Consider the following 24,287-nt stretch of genomic DNA (forward strand, 5'->3'; position numbering starts at 1 on the left):
TCTAGTGGTGTTGTTTATTATTAATAATCACAAAATTAAAGTTTTATTAAAAATGTGTCCACAGAGCAGGATCTTTTTACTTGACATTATGGGCTGGAATTCCTTTTGTCCCATTTGTTTATATGGAAAGTGATTGTCATCTGTCCTTACATTACTATGACAATATCAGTTGTGACTTGAAAGTTTTGCAAGTCCGATCTCACAGTAGTATATTCTTGTATATAGCAGTAGTAGTTAGTAGTCATATTCTTGTACATAGGGGGCAGCATTATAGTATACACTTATTCATAGTGAGCAGTATTGTAGTAGTTATATTCTTGTACATGGTAAGCAGTATTATCTATATATATAATCGTCTTATCCCATCTGTCTGTCTGTCTGTCCAGGAAATCCTGCGTCGCTCATTGGTCTGCCAGCAGCCAATCAGCGACGCGGGATTTCAGAAAAAAGATGGCGGCCGTTAGCGGCTCATCTGCGGGACGGAGATGCAGCCGGGAGATGACGGGCGTGAGGCGCTCATCTCCCGGAAGGTAGCAGCAGATGGACCTCGACCGCCGGCGCCGCTGACCTCCATGCGGCTAGGGTGTCAAGGGAGGACCGGGGAGCGGCGCTGCGGGTCGGGATACTTCTGCTGCGAGTGGCCGCTCATCTCCCGGCTTCTCGCAGCGGAAGTAGCTGCACAGTCAGCGGCGCTGACATCCATGCGGCTAGGGTGTCAAGGGAGGACCGGGGAGCGGCGCTGCGGGTCGGGATACTTCTGCTGCGAGCAGCCGCTCATCTCCCGGCTTCCCGTAGCGGAAGTAGCCGCACAGGCAGCGACGCTCCCCGGTCCTCACCAATATGTTTCGATGATTGGTCGCGGCCGGAGACCGATCAGTGATCTTGGCGCAAAAGTTAAACACCGCTGTGCTGATTGGTCGCGAACGCTGCCCGCGACCAATCACCGATTTGGCTGCCACATTTAAATAGCAGCCGCGACCAATCACCCATCTTGCTGCAAAATTTCAACACTGCTGTGGTGATTGGTTGCGGACGCTGGCCGCCACCAATCAGTGATCTTGGCGCCACATTTAAACACTGCTGCGCTGATTGGTCGCGGACGCTGCCCGCGACTAATCAGCCATTTTGGCGCCACATTTAAACACTCCTGTGCTGATTGGTCACGGACGCTGCCCGCGACCAATCAGCGATCTTGCCGACAAATTTAAACACTGCTGTGCTGATTGGTCGCGCGCTGACCTCCATGCGGCCAGGGTGTCAAGGGAGGACCGGGGAGCGGCGCTGCGGGTCGGGATACTTCTGCTGCGAGCAGTCGCTCATCTCCCGGCTTCTCGCAGCGGAAGTAGCCGCACAAGCAGCGGCACTGACATCCATGCGGCTAGGGTGTCAAGGGAGGACCGGGATGCGGCGCTGCGGGTTGGGATACTTCTGCTGCGAGCAGTCGCTCATCTCCCGGCTACTCGCAGTGGAAGTATCCGCACAGGCAGCGGCGCTCCCCGGTTCTCACCAATACGATTCCACTCCCCGGTCCTCACCAATACGATTCGATGATCTTGGTGCAAAAGTTAAACACCGCTGTGCTGATTGGTCGCGGACGCTGCCCGCGACCAATCACCGATTTGGCCGCCACATTTAAATAGCGGCCGCGACCAATCACCGATCTTGGTGCCACATTTAAACACTGCTGTGCTGATTGGTCGCGGACGCTGCCTACCACCAATCAGAGATTTTAACGCTAAATTAAAGCACGCTGTCCGCTCCTTAGTAACACGGCGCGCGAGATTTAAAACCCGCTTCTATGATTGGTCGTGGACGCCGCCCGCGAGCAATCACAGATTTTCGCGCCAAATTTAAACACGCTCTCCGGCCAATTACCGCAGGATTTCAAATAGGTACGCCACCTTCGGGAGATAGCAGGGATAACTCCGCCCATGTGGTCATGTGACTCACAAACTGCTCATAACAAGCCCAGGATGCGGAATCTCACAGACCACGTCGGAAACAGGAGATACCACAACACACTGCCGCCAGACAAGCCCAGGATGCAGAATCTCACAGACAACATCGGGAACGGGAAACACCGCAACACACTGCGGCTAGACAGGAACACGATGCGGAATCCCATAGACAATGTCGGCTGAATGAATCTCCAGAATCCAGGACAAACAGAGAACAACACGATCGCCAAATTTATCAAAAACGAATACTCTACCAACTAAGGCAAACCCAGCAGAACATTCAACAACTTGCACGTTACGTAACAGACAATGAAACTATAATTATTCAACACTACTGTGGGAAGATTAATGTAGTTTGTTCTAAATGCGACTCTCTGAATTTCATTGAGGAAAAACCATCTGACAATCGGTTTACTCAATGCTGCCAAAAAGGAAAAGTGATGCTACCAAGATGTCACTACTCAGATCTGTTTGAGCAGTTGATGAAAGGAACGCATGAACACAGTAGAAATTTTATGGAAAATATCAGAAGTATCAACAGTTCTCATGCGTTTGCTTCATTTGATGCCAACATTGCACCGCCCCGTGGATTCGGACCGTATTGTTTTAAAATTCATGGCCAGATCTACCACCGCACTGGAACACTTCACCCAGAACTAGGACAACCACCAACATTTGCACAATTATACATCTTTGATCCAAATGAGGCTACAGAACAAAGGATGAACCTAAAAGAAATGAAAAGTGTAATGTAGAACTGATGAACCTAATTGCCGTACATTTACAAACAATTAGCCCATTTGCTGCCGCATATCGCATGCTAAAAGACGTCGAAGCTGAGGAGGAACATTGAGCTATACAAAATGGGATGGAAATGCCTTCTATTATCATGGCCATTAAACAAGAACGGCAACAAGATCCCCGATGTTACAACAAACCACGTGTAAGTGAGGTCGCAGTTGTTTTTCAAAACGATGATGGAGAGCCTCCTTTTCAAAGAGATATATTAGTCCATCTTAAGCCAGACAAAAACAACCCTTTCATTCCTAAAACACAACGAATTAGCATTTTGCACAGCAACCTTGATGCTCTTCTGTATCCACTATTCTTTCCAAGCGGTGATCAAGGGTGGCATGAAAACTTACACCAGCAAGGAACTTCAAGAAGAATTACACAACTACAGTACTACAGTTTTCTTCTGTCTGTCCGAACTTACTTCAATCCTATTTTAAATGGTGGGAAACTGACACAACAGTACTTACTCAATGCATACGTTAAAATTGAAGCTAATCGGCTCAATTTCATACGAATGAACCAAAAACAACTTAAAGTTGAAGACTACTGCGTTCTTCAAGAACATTTGCAAAAACAATCCATTCAAAAAGGAATTCCAATTTGAAAAACAGTAATTCTCCCGTCGTCCTTTGAAGGTAGCCCCCGCAACATGCAACAGCGTTATCAAGATGCAATGGCAATAGTAACAAAGTATGGAAAACCTGACATTTTTTTATCAATGACCTGTAAGCCTAAATGGCTGGAAATTACCGAAAATCTACAACCCTGGCAGCAAGTTGAACACAGGCCGGACTTAGTTGCATGCGTATTTCGACTAAAACTCAGCAGCCTTTTTAAAGACATCAAAAATGGGCTTTTTGGAACAGTCGTAGCAATGGTACACGTCATAGAGTTTCAGAAACGAGGTCTCCCACATGCGCATATATTAATTATTTTAGACGCGGATTCAAAGTTTCGCACGGAGGGCGAAATTGACAACATAGTGTGGGCTGAAATTCCTAATCAAGAAAAGTATCCTGAATTGTATAATATTGTAATCTGTAATATGGTTCATGGCCCATGCGGTGTAGCAAATCCAAAAAGTCCATGCATGGAAAACAGAAAGTGTACAAAAGGGTTTCCAAAGCAGTTGAAACAGCACACTGTTAAAGATTTGGATGGCTACCCATCCTACCGGAGACAACTGATTGATAACATTGTACACAACAAAAAGATAATAAATAACTCATGGATAGTTCCATACAACCCGTACTTATTAAAACGGTACAACTGTCACATCAACGTTGAAATCTGCGCTTCAATAAAAAGTGTTAAATATCTTTTCAAGTACATCTACAAGGGGCATGACAAAGCTAACGTCGAAATACAACAAAAAACAGTCAATCACGATGAATCATCACAGTTTGTTGACTCAAGATATGTCAGTGCTCCAGAAGCTGCTTGGAGAATACTTGCGTTTCCAATGCATTCACAGTCCCATGCCATTATACGTTTAGCTATTCATTTACCAAATCAACAGCAGCTTTATTTCTTTGAAAATGCTCAAGTTGAAGTTATCTCAAAAACTTTAAGCACAACGTCAACATTAATGGAATGGTTTTTGCTGAACCAACGTGACGAAAACGCAAGGCAGTATTTGTATCGAGAGATTCCAGAGCATTACGTTTGGAATAAAACTTGGAAGCCAAGACAACGAGGACTTAGCAGAATAATTGGACGCATGTATACTGTTAATGTCAAGGATCAAGAAAGATATTGCCTTCGGCTGTTACTACTGCATGTCAAAGGAGCTAGAAGTTACGAAGATTTGAAAACCATTAATGGAGTATTGCACGATACATTTAAAGCTGCAGCTTTGGCTTTAGGACTTCTATTGGATGATACTATGTGGACACTTACTTTAGAAGACGCAGTTATCCTACATATGCCTAAGAAACTTCGTGAATTGTTTGCCTACATTTGTGTCTTTGGACCGCCTACAAATCCGGCTCAACTTTGGACAAATTTCAAAGAACATATAATTGAAGATTACTGCTTACGTCTTAACAACAAAAGTGGAAATTGTCAAAATTGCGAATCTTATGCCATGCAAGATGTCCAAAATGTCCTACTACTGCATGGAAAAACGTTTTCAGACTTTAATTTGCCACAGCCTGCAAGTCAAGTTGCACAAATTCAAGAGTATGATGAAGCTTATGAATTATTGTTGGCAACAGAGAAGAAAAACTCCTTAAATCAACAACAACGGATTGCATATGACACTATTGTGAGCGCTGTAGAAAACCAAGCCGATCCAACGCCAAAATGTTTCTTTATTGACGGTCCTGGAGGCAGTGGTAAAACATGCCTCTATGAAGTTTTAATGCATCACGTTAGAGGGTTGGGAAAAGTCGTATTGCCATCGGCTACAACAGGTATTGCAGCAAACCTTTTACGAGGAGGTCGCACTATGCATTCACTCTTTGGGATACCAGTTCCAGTCAATGAAATCTCCGTTTCCAGAATCAAACAAGACACATTTGCAGGAAAACAGTTAAACAGTGCAAATCTTTTGATACTTGATGAGTGCACCATGGCACCAAAATATACTTTGAGCTTAATTGACAGACTTCTGCGTGAAGTTATGACTACAAATATTGCAGAAAAAAATGAAATTCCTTTTGGAGGTAAAGTTTTTGTCCTTGGCGGAGATTTTAGGCAATGCCTTCCAGTTGTACCAAATGGAACAAGAACAAATATTATCGAGTTCACCTTAAAAATGTCTGACCTTTGGAAAGAGTTTAATAAACTCCAACTAATTAACAACATGCGATCTTCTGACCCAGAGTACAACAACTGGCTTCTTAAACTTGATAATGGTGAACTTAGCAATGAATATAACCTTGGAGAACACATTATTGAAATACCAGAAGACATGTTGTGCACTGACTGCATCGTAAGTGATGTTTTTGGACAACGCGTTGAAATTGATGTGAACGACCAAAGCAGTGTTGAGAGGGCCTCTTCCTATGCAATTCTCTGTCCCAAGAACGATGACGTAGCTCTGCTAAATTCCCGTGTGATGGATAGAATGCCTGGAGAGTATAAATTGTACAAAAGTGATGATTCGATGGATGTAGACAATGAAGATGAACGAGAGCATTATCCAGTTGAATTTTTAAATAGTGTTATGCCATCAGGAATGCCATCCCACAGACTACAACTTAAAGTTGGAGCAATCGTAATATTGCTGCGGAATCTAAATACAAGAAATGGTCTATGTAATGGAACTCGCCTTATTGTTACTGGACTCCATTTACACATAATTCAAGCAAGAGTGATCACTGGATCTGCAAAAGGAGATGAAGTGTTCATTCCACGCATTGATTTATGTCCTTCAGACACCGATCTTCCATTTAGGCTTCGACGTCGACAGTTTCCAGTAAAACCAGCATTTGCCATGACCATAAACAAGTCACAAGGTCAAACTCTACACCGTGTTGGCATATATTTACCGGAGCCCTTTTTTGGTCATGGACAACTCTATGTTGCATTTTCAAGAGTTAAAATGAGATCCAATGTCAAGGTGCAAGTTTTGGATACCCATTTACAAGGAAAGTTGCTTACAGATAGTCCAAAAGTCTTCACCAAAAATGTGTACAAAAATATTTTAGGTTGATATTGTTAAGAAATAAATATATTCTAGGATCGTACTTCTTTTGTCCGATGATTTATTTTAAAATATATTTAGATATTCATGGAATAGTTTATATATTTCGATCATCTGTTTAATAATTTTGTTCAGTTGTATTAAGTTGTATAACCAATAATAGTTAATAATAAAGTACGAGTTATTTTACACAGAAAATTCTGTGTATTCATTGTATTCTTAAATCTTCTTAGCGACATCTGCAGCATCTGCTACTAAAGTGAATGCAGATTTGTGCCTCTCCACGCACTTAGTCCTGGCGTGGAAAGGAGCGAATCTACACACAGCAGCAAATCACAGCAGTATCTGAGAGCGCGTGCTGCGCCTCACATCCTGCGAGGAGCTGCTGAAAACAGGACAGACAGCGCTGGAGCAGAGAAAAGGAAACAAGGTGAGTATTAGGGTTTAGTTTTTTAACTGTGCTGTGGAGATTGGGGAATGAGTAGGTCATACAAAACCAGGATAAGGGGGCAATACAAGCTAAGATAAGTCAGCCGTACAAACCAGGATTAGAGGAATGATGGAGCCATACAAACCACATTGACAGACCGCACTGTGGATGCTGGATGTGACCCTATGAGAGATGACCCCGCCCACAGCCCGTCATTCACTGTGGTGCGGCGAACAGCAGACCCCTGGCTGCAGCCGCAAATAGTCGTGATGTAAACGGAAGCAAGATCCGGCTGCAGGCGGGAGAGTTACGTGCTGGCTGTGCGTCGTCAGCGATGTTGTCACAAGCAGGATTGACAACATGACGTAATGACAAAAATTCATTAGGGGCACCGAGGGGATACATTGTGAAGTTAATTTAAAGTAGTGCACAACCCATTTAAACACTGCTTCGCTGCTTAGTCGCGCCCGGTCGGCCGCATGCATATTCTAGAATACCCGATGCATTAGAATCGGGCCACCATCTAGTAGTAGTTATATTCTTGTACATAGTGAGCAGTATTATAGTAGTTATATTCTTGTACATCGGGGCAGTATTATAGCAGTTATATTCTTGTACATAGGGGCAATATTATAGTAGTTATATTCTTGTACATAAGGGACAGGATTATAGTAGTTGTATTCTTGTACATAGTGAGCAGTATTATAGTACAGTGCCTACAAGTAGTATTCAACCCCCTGCAGATTTAGCTGGTTGACACATGCGGAATTAACTTGGCATTGTGACATTTGTACTGTAGATCAGCCTGGAAGTGGGAAATGCACTGCAGCAAATTTTTTTTTAAAAAAAAAAAACGTTAAAAGTTAATTCAGAGTGTCATTTATTATTCAACCCCTCAAACCACAAGAATTCTGTTTGGTCCCCCAAAAGTATTAAGAAGTAGTTCAGGCACCAAGAATAGTGAGCTTCACATGTGTGGATTAAAGATCTCTTTTGCCAGCCTTTTCTGACTATTTAAGACCCTCCCCAAACTTGTGAACAGCACTCAGACATGGTCAACATGGGAAAGACAAAGGAGCATTCCAAGGCCATCAGAGACCAGATCGTGGAGGGTCACAAGGCTGGCAAGGGGTACAAAACCCTTTCCAAGGAGTTGGGCCTACCTGTCTCCACTGTTGGGAGCATCATCCGTAAGTGGAAGGCTTATGGAACTACTGTTAGCCTTCCACGGCCAGGACAGCCTTTGAAAGTGTCCTCCCGTGCCGAGGCCAGGCTTGTCCGAAGAGTCAAGGCTAACCCAAGGACAACAAGGAAGGAGCTCCGGGAAGATCTCATGGCAGTGGGGACATTGGTTTCAGTCAATACCATAAGTAACGTACTCCACCGCAATGGTCTCCGTTCCAGACGAGCCCGTAAGTACCTTTACTTTCAAAGCGTCATGTCAAGGCTCGTCTACAGTTTGCTCATGATCACTTGGAGGACTCTGAGACAGACTGGTTCAAGGTTCTATGGTCTGATGAGACCAAGATCGAGATCTTTGGTGCCAACCACACACGTGACGTTTGGAGACTGGATGGCACTGCATACGACCCCAAGAATACCATCCCTACAGTCAAGCATGGTGGTGGCAGCATCATGCTGTGGGGCTGTTTCTCTGCCAAGGGGCCTGGCCTTCTGGTCCGCATCCATGGGAAGATGGATAGCACGGCCTACCTGGAGATTTGGGCCAAGAACCTCCGCTCCTCCATCAAGGATCTTAAGATGGGTCGTAATTTCATCTTCCAACAAGACAACGACCCAAAGCACACAGCCAAGAAAACCAAGGCCTGGTTCAAGAGGGAAAAGGTCAAGGTGTTGGAGTGGCCTAGTCAGTCTCCTGACCTTAACCCAATTGAAAACTTGTGGAAGGAGCTCAAGAGTAAAGTCCACATGAGACACCCAAAGAACCTAGATAACTTGGAGAAGATCTGCATGGAGGAGTGGGCCAAGATAACTCCACAGACCTGTGCCGGCCTGACCAGGTCTTATAAAAGACGATTATTAGCTGTAATTGCAAGCAAGGGTTATTCCACAAAATATTAAACATAGGGGTTGTATAATAATTGACCCACACTTTTATGTTTAAAATTTAATAAAATTCAACTGAGCAACATAACTTTTTGGTTTGTAAGATTTATGCTTCTGTTCATAAAACCTACTCTCGTTTGCAGTTTGAAGGCTCTAACTTATTTGCATCTTATCAAACCAGCTAAATCTGCAGGGGGTTGAATACTACTTGTAGGCACTGTAGTTATATTCTTGTACATAGGGGCAATATTATAGTAGTTATATTCTTGTACATAGGAGGCAGTATTATAGTAGTTATATTCTTGTACATAGGAGGCAGTATTATAGTAGTTATATTCTTGGACATAGGGGCAGTATTATAGTAGTTATATTCTTGTACATAGGAGCAGTATTATAGTAGTTATATTCTTGTACATAGGGGCAATATTATAGTAGTTATATTCTTGTACATAGGAGGCAGTATTATAGTAGTTATATTCTTGTACATAGGAGGCAGTATTATAGTAGTTATATTCTTGTACATAGGAGGCAGTATTATAGTAGTTATATTCTTGTACATGGGGGGACAGTATTATAGTAGTTATATTCTTGTACATAGTGAGCAGTATTATAGTAGTTATATTCTTGTAGACAGAGGCCAGTATTATAATACTGCTTAATAATAATTATATTCTTATACACTTTGGGCAGAATTCTAGTAGTTATATTCTTGTACATAGGAGGCAGTATTATAGTAATTATAATGTGAAGCATAGGGGCAGTATTATAGCACTTATGTAAAATAATATGAGGGTCCGTATTATAATAGTTATGTTCTTGTACATAAGAGGGCAGTATTATCGTAGTTATATTCTTGTATATTGGGGCAGCATTATAAGACTAGTATTATTGTACATAGCAGTATTATAGCAGTTATACTTTTGAACATAGGGGCAGTATTATAGTACTTATATTATTGTACATAGGGGTATATTATAGTATTTATATTATTGTACATAGGGGCGTATTATAGTATTTATATTATTGTACATAGGGGCATTATCATAGTTGTATTGCCCAGCATAGGGGAAGAATTATGGTACTTATATTATTGTACATAGTGTCATTTTATAATACTTTAATACTGCGCCCTATGTACAATAATATTAGTAATTATATTGCTCAGCATAGGGGCAACATTATTATAGTTATATTCTGTTGCATAGCATTAGTTCTAACATTCATGTACACAGGGAGCAGTATTATAGTAGTTATATTCTTGTACATACTAGGCAGTATTATAGAAGTCATATTCTTGTATAAAAAGGGCAGTATTATAATAGGTATATTCTTGTACATGGGAGGCAATATTATAGTAGTTATCATTCAGAGTCTCTCCCAACTCCCCCATACACAGGAGCACCCAGCTCTGTGGAGGGTTTTTTTATACTCTGATATCTAAGGGGTAACATTTCTCCTTGCGGAGAGTGACGTGTTAAGCACGCCACGGTGAGGAGACTTTTATAGCCGCAATGCTCCTCTGGGAAGTATGCAAATTGTCTCTTCAGAGAGGAAGACGACCAGAACTCTAGTGCCATCTACAGGAAGTAGAAATCCTAAAAGTCAATAGTGACCCTTTAACGTGCCTTATCACATGACTTATTATATAAGCAAGAACCAGAAACTCAATTTGCAGACACTGTGTTTCGGGGTACTGCTCCTTGTCAGTGCAAAGTGTGAGTTCTGGTTTGGCTGGGTGAGAGGCGTCAGACCCGGTATCTAAGGGGTAACATTTTCTCCTTGTGGAGAGTGACATGTTAAGCAAGTCACTGTGAGGAGACTTTTATAGCCGCAATGCTCCTCAGGGAAATATGCAAATTGTCTCTTCAGAGAGGAAGAGGACCAAAACTCTAGTGCCACCAACTGGAAGTAGCAATAAGTGCCTGCAAATTGAGTTTCTGGTTTGGCTTATATCCTAAGTCATGTGATAAGGCTCGTTAAAGAGTCCGTATTGACTTTAGGATTGCTACTTCCTATAGGGGGCACTAGAGTTCTGGTCCTCTTCCTCTCTGAAGAGACAATTTGCATATACTCTCTGAGATACTAGCTGCCAGACTCCTCAGGTGGTGGCTTATCTCGCAGAGAACATAGGGCTCATTAGTCTGAAATCTGACATGCTTATCTCCTTATCTCCCCCAATATCATAATGACATTAGACTGTTGGCCAAGCCAGCTAATATCAATGGGTTCGGCTGATGTTAGTCTAATGTGTATGCTCCATGTCTAATCTACTACTTTTTTTGGTCTTTCTTTAGACTTGGTGCCATATGAACCCAGCCAGATATTGAGACTTTCTTGAAATTAACAGTATTTTGTTCCAACAGTAGACTTTATGGATACTCCTCCTAAAACTGTGCCTTCCCTTGCAGGCTACTGTAGCACTTATGACTTTCTTCAATCAATAAGGAGCCAACTGCAAAAGGATGGGATCTTTTGGTAGCTGGATTTTAAGCAAAGTCAACTTATTGAGACATAAATTTGTGGGCTCGCCAGAGATTGAACATTCTCTTCCTTCTCCATGGTCCCTAGAGTCACCTTTCCAGAAATGGACAATTTACTCTAAAGCATCATTAGCTGTTTCAGCTACTTGCTTCATCATCTTTATCATTTTACATTCTCGAAGACAATCTGCAGTTCCTAAGAAGATGATGGTCATCAGAACATTGATGGTTCCACAAATAAGCAACTCTGTTGTGTCTGAGAGTTGTATCTTAGACACTTGGCTTTACCATTTTGCATTGTTCCTCATTCTTTGCCTGTTTATATCCGTTCCTTGGGAATGGGTTCGATTGTATCAAATAGAAGTGGCTAAGAAGGCGACCATCCTCTCCGAGGTAAGCACACTAGAAAAAACGGCAACAACATATTAGTCTGGTTAATTAACTTTCAAACCCTTATAATTTTGCTTGTCCATAAATTAGCTACAGATGGCAAAGATGAGAGATATTTCAGACGATCTTCTCAGTCTTGTTTCTTGTTTTCTTATATATGAGGCAAGGAACTTGGTTTTGGGCCTACACCAAGAGTTCTGTTTTTTATTGATTTGGAGATGTTTTGTCATATTTGATATATGGGCCATCACACATATGAGAGAATATGCAATTTGTGTCTTCTACAAAAGAACAAAAACAGAAGTTACAAATATCTATCATCTAAACAAGATGCTCCTTGCGACAGAGAACTGAATCCATCAATAGCATCCCTACGATCTGCCAAACATTTCCTCATCTTGTGAGGTAGTCACCATATTTGCGTATTAAGAGCAGATGTAGCTTCTTCCTTCTTTTTTGTGTTGAGTATTTTCAATGACCAATGGTGTTTGGAAAATGAATTAACCAGGGCCTGGATTTCTTTCCAGCTATCTGGTCACCTTAATTGTGTGTCTGGGATTAACATGTTGAGAGCCTATCCGTAAGTTAGAACATCAGTTTGAGATCAGAGACAGTTCAACACCAGGCACCCCCACTGATCAACTGAAAATCGCTCCGGCAGCTTAAGATTTAAGAAATGTATGGGATGGAACATGGCAGCCATTTCTTATATGGGGCTCCTGAGTACTGCACTTTATCTCCCATTCAAGTGAATAGGAAATAAAGTGCAGTACTGGGCAGTGGCCATTTAGCAATGTTCGGGACTGTTGTGTTCTGCCTCATATATCACTTATTAAAACTTTAAATTTATTATAATTATACAGTAAATATTCAATAGAATAGAATATACAGTACATAGAGAAAAGGGGCTACAGTAGGGTAAAGTATAGATAAATATATTTACACAATAGTGCGGTATACAATGGAGTGAACACAGAGGGGAAACAAACAAGTTATTAATTTTAACGCACAAGAGAAGAAGAATGGCTAGCCAAATGTCACATAAAATATATCATGGACATACAAGGTTCAAAAAAAACATTATGCCAAAATAGCAACAAAAAAGTAAATCACCTATCATGTGTTCCTTGAGACATCCTGCTCCCTATGTGGGTTAAGCGCAACCTCGACGCGTGTTTTACCACTGACCTGGGGTTTCGTCAGTGATTTTTTTTTATGTGTGGAGGAGAGTGTTCATTTGGGTTACTGTATGGGTATCTAGGGTGCCAATTGGGTACATGGGCACAATTTCTGTGGATCAGAACATCAGGGATAGTTGAAGAGCTTGCAAGGGGCAATTAATTATTGTGAGATTCACTGAGAAGCATTGCCAGATCCTGGAATGTTTCTCTGATACCAAAGAATCCTAAAAAGTCTTTGTTCTTGCTTTTAAAATTTTTATTGTGTTCTTAACAGAAAAAGTTTTTATTCTTCATCTATCGAGTCATTGTCACCCATCGTTGTCACAATTTATAGTTTTTTTTACAACCATAAAATACTGGAAATACTAAAATCCCACATGGAATGTGAATCAGTATGTGTCATCCTTCTCACCACATCTTCTGACACTCTTGGTGGGCTTGGGCTGAAAAATGGATGGAATGGTATTTGTGTTATATGAGATAATGTAAAATGGGTCTGCCATCTTTCTTCTGAAAGAGTGCCTGTTTATAGGTTGTGTCTGATATTGAGGCGTAACCATATTCATTTGAATACTACAGTACCAGGCTCGGCCTACAGGAAGATAGGCCCTTTTTCCAAGATAAAAGCAGAACTTTTTTTGGTGTTATACTTATTAGTAATAGGTACTACAGCCACATTTTACATTAGGGAGCCTAAGAACACATGATTTTGAATATTTGCCCAACCCTCACCTACTGTATCCTCACCCATCCCTCGTAGACTGTGAGCCCTCGAGGGCAGGGTCCTCGCTCCTCCTGTACAAGTCGCCGACTTGTATTGTTCAAAATTATTGTAATTGCTTTTGCTTTGTATACCCCTTTCACATGTAAAGCGCCATGGAATAAATGGCTCTATAATAATAAATAATAACTAATTGGCTGCAGAGTAAGATAAATAATTACTCTCATCCAATCACCCATCATAATTCGCTTTTTAACAATATAATATTTTCCTACAGCCCCTTAACTGAGATTTGCAGGGAGGACATTTAGTACAGTAGTGCACAAGTAGCTTAGTTAACCCCTTAACAACCTTGGGTCTTTCTGTTTTTGTGCTTTCATTTTTTGCTCCCCTTCTTCCCAGAGCCAGAACTTTTTTAATTTTCATTCAATATGGCCATGTGATGGCTTATTTTTTGCGGAACGAGTTGTACTTTTAAACGCCATCACTGGTTTTACCATGTCGTGTGCTGGAAAATGGGAAAAAAATTCCAAGTGCAGTGAAATTGCAAAAAAAAATGCAATTCCACAGTTGTTTTTTGGGTCCTTTTTTTACCACGTTCACTGATTGCTAAAACTAACCTGCCATCATTATTCTCCAGGTCATTACGAGTTTGTAGACACCAAACATGTACAGGTTCTTTTTTATTTAAGTGGTGAAAAAAAATCCCAAATTTGTAAAAAAAAACAAACAAAAAAAAACAACAAAAAACGCCGTTTTCCGAGACCCGTAGCGTCTCCATTTTTTGGGATCTTGGGCTGGGTGAGCGCTTATTTTTTGCGCGCCGGGCTGAAGTTTTTATTAATACCATTTTGGGGTAGATCCGATGTTTTGATCGCCTGTTATTACATTTTATTACAATGTTGCAGCGACCAAAAACACGTAATTCTGGCATTTAGAATTTATTTTTCGTTACGCCGTTTACTGATCAGATTATTTCTTCTTTTATATTGATAGATCGGGCGATTCTGAACGTGGCGATACCAAATATGTGTATGTGGTTTTTTTTTTAATTATTTTATTTTGAATGGGGCGAAAGGGAGGTGATTTAAACTGTTATATATTTTTTATTTTTTTTATATTTTTGAAAACATTTTTTTACACTTTCTGCATGCTTTAATTGTCTCCATAGGAGACTAGAAGCAGCAGTTGTCTGATTGCTTCTACTGCATACAGGCGATGAGCAGATCGCTTGTAAGCAGCAGAAATGCTCACTTGATATGAGCGCTGACCACTAGGTGGCGCTCATAGCAATTGAGACATGACAACCGCAGGCATCTGCTGCAGACCCTGGGTTGTCATGCCCACCCATTGGTGACCCGCGATCACGTGACGTGGTCACCGATGGGCGGGGCTTAGAACTCGCTTCCCGGAAGCGCGAGTTAAATGCCGCTGTCAGAGATTGACAGCAGCATTTAACTGGTTAACAGCCACGGGTGGATCGCGATTCCACCCGCGGCTGTTGCGGACACATATCAGCTGTAAGGATCAGCTGACATGTGCCCGGTTCAGTGCGGGCTCACCGCCGGAGCCCCCGCTGAACCGGCCTTTCCTACCTGGTGCGAACTATTACTGACCAGGTCGGAAAGGGGTTAAATTGAACTTTAATTTACAGAGATCTGTCTCTTTTAGGGCCGTATATTCAATGTTATTCAATGAGGCAGGGCAGATGAACGAGTTTTTTCCACTGACCGCGTCTGTGTGTAAAAAATCGCAGCATGCACGATTTTCCTAGTATACGTCCCTTCATAATTAATTGATGCAGCTACCCATTTTCTCATTGACGATTCACTTGCACTTTGTTTCCCATGTAATTGATCAGTAGTTGTGTCCCTGCTTACTTCTCCCTCATCTGAATGCCTCTGAAATGGTAATTTTTATGCTTTGTCTTTTAAAGAATTAATGAATGTGATTTTTATATTTTCAGTCCTACTTGAAATTTTGTGAACACTTCAGAATTTTCCATATTTCTGCATATATTTGATTTCAATTTTCATCCTAAAAGTAGAAAACGAGAACCAAATCAGCCAAATGAGTCAAAAATAATAGACTTTATTCTTCTTAAGAAAAAAAAATCCTGACAGGTCACCCATGCCCCCAAATCACCAGCATTTGTATCTTCCTTTATAAACTCCCCGCCTAACGAATCCTTTATTACTTTTGACACATAAACAGATCTTTATGCCATGGCCCCAATATCAGTATTTGGTCAGTATTTTTTCCCAGGAGTGGGAGCCAAAACCAGGAGTGGGTGATAAATGCAGAATTGGTGACTTGTTTCTATTATACCTTTTCTCTGATTGTTCCTCACCTGGTTTTGGCTTCCACTTCTGAGAAAAAATACTGACCGAATACTGACCAAATACTGATAGTGGGGTCACGGCCTTATAAAAAGTATTTCTAATATGTTTTTAATAAATAAATTACCCTTTTGACTAGTCGATTGGGCGTTTGTTTCCCCAGATTAGTCGTCCCACTCAACATTTTATTATGCTCCTTTTGGAGATGATAACATGATTTGCAAGAGCCGGTGCCATGTTTGCAAAACTCATGCATGTGCCCGACTTTTTTTCATGCAAGTCATTGTACCTTTGAGCTGGGTGTACTCCTAGTGGCTTCAGAGGCGCACTGCGCATGTCTGGAGTCAAAAAGGAAGCTTGATCTTAAGCTCCTCCATTGACGTCAGGCTTCTTCTTTCCGGACATACACAGTGCGCCTCTGAAGATTGGAAACGTACTCCCGGTTTCAGTTTATAGAAGAATAAACAAATTCTGATGATTTGGGTGACCTGAGAGACCTAAAAGAATGACAATCGATTATCACATATCTGTAAGTGGGAAAAGTATGTGAACCTTTGCTTTCAGTATCTGGTGTGACCCTACTCACTTTTTCTACTCTACTTTACTCTACTCATATTGGATCATTTTCCTCATCTAAAAAAATGACAAAGTCTAATATTTTCATCTTGTGTTTGATTTGGTTTCTTTATATACTTTTAGAACTTGTCTGACAATCTGATGTTGTTTTTGATCAAATTTGTGCAGAAATATGGATTATGCAGAAGTTTGCAAACTTTCAAGCACCACTGGTCTACAATTCCTGCTGTTGTATTTGTAGGTATCAATATTATAAATGAAACTTGGTAGGTGGGGACCCTTTTACAGATTTTACATTGCGGCCCCTATTACTTCCATATGCTTTAATTGGACATAAATTGGATCCTGTTGATTCATTGTATTATGTATCTCTGATGCAGAATAATATGACACAACCGTACATGACATGTGGTATCGCTTAGCAGCTGTGTTTAGTAGAGTTTATTTTTGTCTAATAAAACACTGAACAAATAGAACATTACATATGAAATGCCTTGTATGCTCTGTGGGGTCTGGAATACAACCAAAAGGCAGCTGGTCAGCAGAGAGATCAAGACGTCTATTTCAGCCCCTGTTGTCTCAAAATATCTAACTAGCTACAGTGGATATAACAAGTCTACACACCCCTGTGAAAATTCATGTCATGTAAAAAAAAAAAAAAAAAAAAAAAAAAAAGAATAATTTCAGAATTTTATCCAACTTTAATATCACCCATAATCTGTACAAATCAAGTGAGAAACAAACTGAAATCATTTTTAAAAAATAAAAATAACAAAACTAAAATAATCTTTAAGTGTGAACACCCTCCTATAATTGGGGATGTGATTGTGTTCATAATTAGCCAATCACGTTTAAATTCATGTTAAATAATAGTTAGTACACAGCTGCCATCATTTACCTTGATTCTGATTAACCTCTGTGCTCTGAAAACTTGCTTTTATATATATATATATATATATATATATATACACACACACACACAGTACAGACCAAAAGTTTGGACACACCTTCTCATTTAAAGATTTTTCTGTATTTTCATGACTATGAAAATTGTACATTCACACTGAAGGCATCAAAACTATGAATTAACACATGTGGAATTATATACTTAACAAAAAAGTGTGAAACAACTGAAAATATGTCTTATATTCTAGGTTCTTCAAAGTAGCCACCTTTTGCTTTGATGACTGCTTTGCACACTCTTGGCATTCTCTTGATGAGCTTCAAGAGGTAGTCATCGGAAATGGTCTTCCAACAATCTTATATATATATAATTATTATTATTATTATTTATTATTTATTTATTTATTTTTATTTTTTTCTGGTTAGCCAATAAAGGTATCACTCCGAGAATACTTTTGTCATTTTTGGACATAAAGCTATTTTTTGTTTTTTTTTCTGGCTAACACTGTACCACAATATAACTTTGTATTGTACATAATGATAATGGAAGATACCCCAATGTACCGATCACAGATGGATCTGCAAAACCTCCTGCAGAAACTGGCACAAATTAACAGCGACATTTTCTTTCTATCCAGATGCAAAAAGGAAAACTTAATCCCCAAAGGCCTCATAATAAGGAATCTGACTCGGTGTTCGTACAATACCCATTTTTCACAGAAACTTTGCTACAGATCATCAGAGAATCTGCGGAATCACCTCATTGGATTTTTCTACAAGAAGAAGAGGACCATCCATGAGGAGATAACTTATCTACTAGACCGAATACAAGGACCAGATTCATGTCTAATCAAGAAGACATTACAGGATTTTTACAAAAAATTGCAACATCACCTTATTATCAATAAGAAAAGGAAACTTGACAGACTCCGGAAGAAAGCAGGTCTCAATTTACTCAATCATTTTAACACCTCTCCCTCTGTTGTGAACCTCTCATAATATGAGCCAAACACAGGAGAAATGAATGTTTTATCAAAGAGACTAACATTCTGTCCTACAAAACAACTTGATACGGCTAAGTTTTGTAGCGATATCGAGGAATTCTTCCAAAGATTACGGCTTAAAGAATTCCTTTATAACCATGCAGATATCACACCACAAGATAATCTGAACAACACATCAAAAAAGAAAGAGGACAGACTGGACCCCACAACCTGGGCACAACCAAACTCTAGATCACTACATAGACTGTTTCCATAAAAAAGTTAAATCTGACATTTTGGACAGACACCACAAAGTGCCACACAATATCAGTATGGAGGATAGAAAAGCCATACAATCTTTAAAAGCTAACCACAATATCATCATCAAACCAGCAGACAAAGGAGGAGTTGTAGTCATTATGAACATGTCAGATTAAATCCAAGAAGCACACAAACAACTCTTGGATATAAAATACTACACTCCACTTCAGGAAGATCCCACCACAAAATACACAGAGGAACTAACACATATCATCAAAGGGTTTGATTCTACTTCATCCTCACTACTGGAACTAATACCAGACAATCCCCAAACAGGTACCTTCTACATGTTACCTAAAATACATAAAGAAGGTAATCGTGGGACGCCAATCATTTCTGGTATTGGGACATTAACTGAAAATATCTCAGGCTGGGTGGAGAACATTCGGAAACCCTTGGTGAGACGCACACCCAGCTATGTCCAGGACACCACGGATATTCTCTGCAAATTGTCAGCCCTGGGTCCACTTTTGGAAGTTACAATACTAGCCACCATGGATGTAGAGTCTCTCTACTCCAACATTCCTCATGAGGATGGGATTGCAGCATGCAAACATTTCCTACAGAAAAAAACAATCTGACCACAGAACTAACTCTGCAATTCATCAGGTTTGTGCTCCTTCACAATTATTTCTCCTTTGTGAATAATTTATACCAACAATGTATGGGCAGCGTCATTGGAAGCAAAATGTCCCCACAATATGCTAACCTATTTATGGCTAAACTAGAGGAGGAGTTTTTGTCATCTTGCTCTATTAAACCCCTAGCATACTTCCGCTGCATTGATGATCTGCTAATAATCTAGACAGGCTCAAATGATAATCTGCTGACCTTCCACGATAACTTCAAGTTCCACCCAACCATCAAGCTAACTCTCAACTCCTCAAAATCCCAAATACATTTTCTGGACACGACCATATGCATCAAAGACAACACCATACAAACATCAATTTACCATAAGCCTACAGGACGTCCGACATATCTTAGATGGAACAGCTTTCATCTAAGACGCACAAAAAAATCCATCATCTACATCTACAGTCAAGCTCTGAGGTACATTCGAATCTGTTCAGACAGTAATGGCAGAATCACTGGGCTCGGAGGATGTTTATTCAGTTGTTTAATGTTGTTGAAAAAAAGCAGATCACAGACATGGCACAAAACTAAAGTCATTTCAAATGGCAACTTTAGGGCTTTAAGAAACACTAAAAGAAATCAAGATTAAAAATGTGGTACTCTGTAAGGGTAATTTTTTTCAGACCAAGCGGAGGGAAAAAATTATGGAATCACTCAATTTTGAGGAAAAAATTATGGAATCATGAAAAACAAACACACAAAAGAACACTCCAATACATCACTAGTATTTTGTTGCACCACCTCTGGCTTTAATAACAGCTTGCAGTCTCTGAGGCATGGACTTAATGAGTGACAAACAGTACTCTTCATCAATCTGGCTCCAACTTTCTCTGATTGCTGTTGCCAGATCAACTTTGCAGGTTGGAGCCTTGTCATGGACTATTTTCTTCAACTTCCACCAAATATTTTCAATTGGATTGAGATCCGGACTATTTGCAGGCCATGACATTGACCTTATGTGTCTTCTTTCAAGGAATGTTTTCACAGTTTTTGCTCTATGGCAGGATGCATTATCATCTTGAAAAATGATGTCATCATCCCCAAACATCCTTTCAATTGATGGGATAAGAAAACTGTCCAAAATATCAATGTAAACTTGGGCATTTATTGAAGATGTAATGACAGCCATCTCCCCAGTGCCTTTACCTGACATGCAGCCCCATATCATCAATGACTGTGGAAATTTGCATGTTCTCTTCATGCAGTCATCTTTATAAATCTCATTGGAACTGCACCAAACAAAGGTTCCAGCATCATCACCTTGCCCAATGCAGATTCGCGATTCATCAGTGAATATGACTTTCATCCAGTCATCCACAGTGCACGATTGCTTTTCCTTAGCCCATTGTAACCTTGTTTTTTTCTGTTTAGGTGTTAATGATGGCTTATGTTTAGCTTTTCTGTATGTAAATCCCATTTCCTTTAGGCGGTTTCTTACAGTTCGGTCACAGACATTGACTCCAGTTCCCTCCCATTCGTTTCTCATTTGTTTTGTTGTGCATTTCCTGTTTTGGAGACATATTGCTTTAAGTTTTCGGTCTTGATGCTTTGATGTCTTCCTTGGTCTACCAGTATGTTTGCCTTTAACAACCTTCCCATGTTGTTTGTATTTGGTCCAGATTTTAGACACAGCTGACTGTGAACAACTAACATCTTTTGCAACATTGCGTGATGATTTACCTTCTTTTAAGAGTTGGATAATCCTCTCCTTTGTTTCAATTGACATCTCTCCTGTTGGAACCATGATTCATGTCAGTCCACTTGGTGCAACAGCTCTCCAAGGTGTGATCACTCCTTTTTAGATGCAGACTAACGAGCAGATCTAATTTGATGCTGGTGTTAGTTTTGGAAATTAAAATTTACAGGGTGATTCCATAATTTTTTCCTCAGAATTGAGTGATTCCATAATTTTTTCCCTCTGCTTGGTCTGAAAAAAATTACCCTTACTGAGTACCACATTTTTAATCTTGATTTCTTTTAGTGTTTCTTAAAGCCTTAAAGTTGCCATTTGAAATTACTTTAGTTTTGTGCTATGTCTGTGATCTTTTTTTCAATAACATTAAACAACTGAATGAACATCCTACGAGCCCAGTGATTCCATAATTTTTGCCAGGGGTTGTGTATATATATTTTTTTCTGGTTGGCCAATAAAGGTATCACTCCGAGAATACTTTTGTCATTTTTGGGCAAAAAAGTATTTACATTGATTTTTCTGGCTAACACAGTACCACAATATAACTTTGTATTGTACATCAGATTAACCCCATAGAAAGTTTTCCTGTTCTAGTAGAATGTTCCTGACATGACATTTTCATAGTTGGATTTTACAGCAAAAGCCATGGTTTGTAAACAGTTTACAACACATTAAAGGGATCTTATTGTTGAAAGTTATCAGTTAGGAGAAGGGTACAAAGTTTTTTTCTAAACCATTAGATATACCATGGAGCACTGTGTCAAGAAGTGGCTTAAATTTGCACAACAGTGACATCACATAAAACTGGACGTCTCTCAAAAATTTACGAAAACGCAAAAAGAAAATTAGCCTAGGAGGCTGCCAAGAGGCCTACAGCAACATTAAAGGAGCTGCAGGAATTTTTGGCAAGTAGTGGTTCTGTAGTACATGTGACAACAATCTCCTTTATGCCTCATATGTCCGCCTTGTGGGGTAGGGTGGCAAGACGGAAGCCATTTCTTAGTCTAAGTGCCCACGATGCAGAAATGCTCCGGATTTTTCCTGAGCATTTCTGCATCTCCCTGGCAGAAAAAACGCATGCGGATTTTACATGCGTTTTTCCTGCCAGGGACAAGTGTAAGTGAAACGTTTTGATCATTCGATTTTGCTTGCGGGTTGTCAAGCGCTTTCCAAGCGATTTTAGCATCACTTGGAAAGTGTTTGACAACTTGGTCACACTATATAAATCCATGCAACCGGCATGGATTTATATAGTGTGACCAAGTTATAGTAAAAGAATGGTAAAAAATAAATATTATACTCGCCTAACGATGGCCCCCGGTTTCCTCTGGTGCGTCCGGTGTGTTGGGCGGCTCGCGGTGGTCTAAAAGGACCTTCCATGACGTCATTTAGTCATGTGACAGGTCACGCGACCGCCGATGTCAGTGGTCGCGTGACCCGTCACATGACTGAATGACGTCATGGCTTGTCCTTTTAGACCATCGTGAGCTGCCAGGAAGCCAGGATGCATCAGTAAGGAGACCGGGGACATCAGAAAGTGAGTATAATGTATAATTTTTTATTTTAATTCTTTTTTTATTTTACAGGTACTATGGTACCCGAGTCTGGAGGAGAGTTTCCTCTTCTCCAGACCCGGGTACCATCCGCACATTGAATCGCTTAATATCCGCATGTGCACATGTAGTCATGCGGATATTAAGCGATTCATTGCAAGTCAATGGCGGCGATTACGCAAAATAATTGGTAGTGCTGCGGATTTTTCCACAATGATAATCTGCAGCGGAAATTTCCGCAGCATGTGCACAGCACATGCGAATTATCATTGGGGAACATTCCATACCTTCTACCAAGCGTTTTTTAAGCGTTTCTGCGGTGGAATTGCCGCTGTGGAAACGCTTAAAAAACGCATAGTGGGCACACTGCCTTACAAAGAAAAACATCCAACCAAACCCGGCTGTGTTTTTCAAAGACCTACATCCAGTCTGCCAAAGCATGTGGGAAAATGTGTTATGGTCTGATGAGACCAAGGTTTTTGGCCATAATTCCAAAAGTAAGGACAACACTGAGCATCACTAAAAGATCACCTTACAGTGAAGCAAGGCGGAGGCAGCCTTATTGCTTTGGGGCTCTTTTTTGGCCCTTGGAACTGGTGCTTTAGTGAAGATGGAGGGAATTATGAATAGTTTCAAATATCAGTCAATTTTGCAACAATTTCACATTTTACTATGACAACCCTAAGCAATACCTCCAAAACAAAAAGAAAATGGCTTTGCCAGAAGTAGATCAGAGATATGAAATGGCCCAGCCATAGCTCAGACCTGAATCCAATTGAAAATCTGGGGCTGACTTGAAAAAGAAGCTGTACACAGTTGACGCCCCCACAATCTGACAGATGTGGAGCACTAGTGCAAGGAAGATTTCCAATTCTAGATGTGCCATGCGCCTATCCAAAAAAGACTGAATGATGTCATAAATTTAAAGGGTACTTCAATAAAGTATTAGTTTAAGGGTGTGCATTATTGTTGAGTGAGCGTGTTCTATTAACCCTTTAATCGAGCATGCTCGGGTGCTCGAGTATTTGCGGCGTGCTCGGCATCTATGTTCGAGCCGCCGCGGCTGCATGTGTTTGTGGCTGTTAGACTTTCTAATGCGTAGGAAAAAAATACATCAAAGAAATGTGTTCAGAAGCCTGTTTTAATGCAGCGGTTTTCCTGCCAATTGACACATTTTTAATGCAGAAATGTCTGCAACATATATTTAATGTGTGCACATATTCTACAGTTGGAAAAAGTTCTGAAATGATTTTTCTTGGAATTATATTTTTTATATGACAAAAACTTGGCAACTTTCTCTATCTGAGATATGTTTTTATCATAATATTTATAGGCCAGCTCTAAAGTTCTTCATCCATGATGTGCTTGCACACTACAAGTACAGGTTCCTGGGAAGCTCTATTTTAGACTTTAGCCTTTAAATGGGAATTATAAAAACATGTAATTTTTTTCCCAGAAATACACCATACCTGTGCATGTCAGTGTAAATTGCACTGAGCTGCAGTGCCCCACATAACCTGTATACAATTGTGGCGATGTTTTTGGAAGAAAGCTTCCAGGTTCTTCTAATGCTGTACAACCTCATTTAGATCTTTTAACTTTTGGGGGAGTA

General features: G+C 40.4%; 1 protein-coding gene across 1 annotated transcript in view; it reads left to right on the forward strand.

Moving 5' to 3' along the window:
• The window catches only part of LOC141272373 (chloride channel CLIC-like protein 1), a 282,354-nt gene that overhangs the window by 89,505 nt on the left and 168,562 nt on the right, over nucleotides 1–24,287 (forward strand). Inside the window, exon 2 of the mRNA XM_073683028.1 lies at nucleotides 11,308–11,772. Within this exon, the coding sequence (XP_073539129.1) occupies nucleotides 11,362–11,772 (411 nt within the window). The 5' untranslated portion in view covers nucleotides 11,308–11,361. The remainder of the gene's footprint in view (nucleotides 1–11,307; nucleotides 11,773–24,287) is intronic.

The sequence above is a fragment of the Phyllobates terribilis genome, unplaced genomic scaffold, assembly GCF_046119375.1.
Source record: "Phyllobates terribilis strain yellow unplaced genomic scaffold, ASM4611937v1 Scaffold_5__5_contigs__length_657084704, whole genome shotgun sequence".
Classification (NCBI taxonomy): domain Eukaryota; kingdom Metazoa; phylum Chordata; class Amphibia; order Anura; family Dendrobatidae; genus Phyllobates; species Phyllobates terribilis.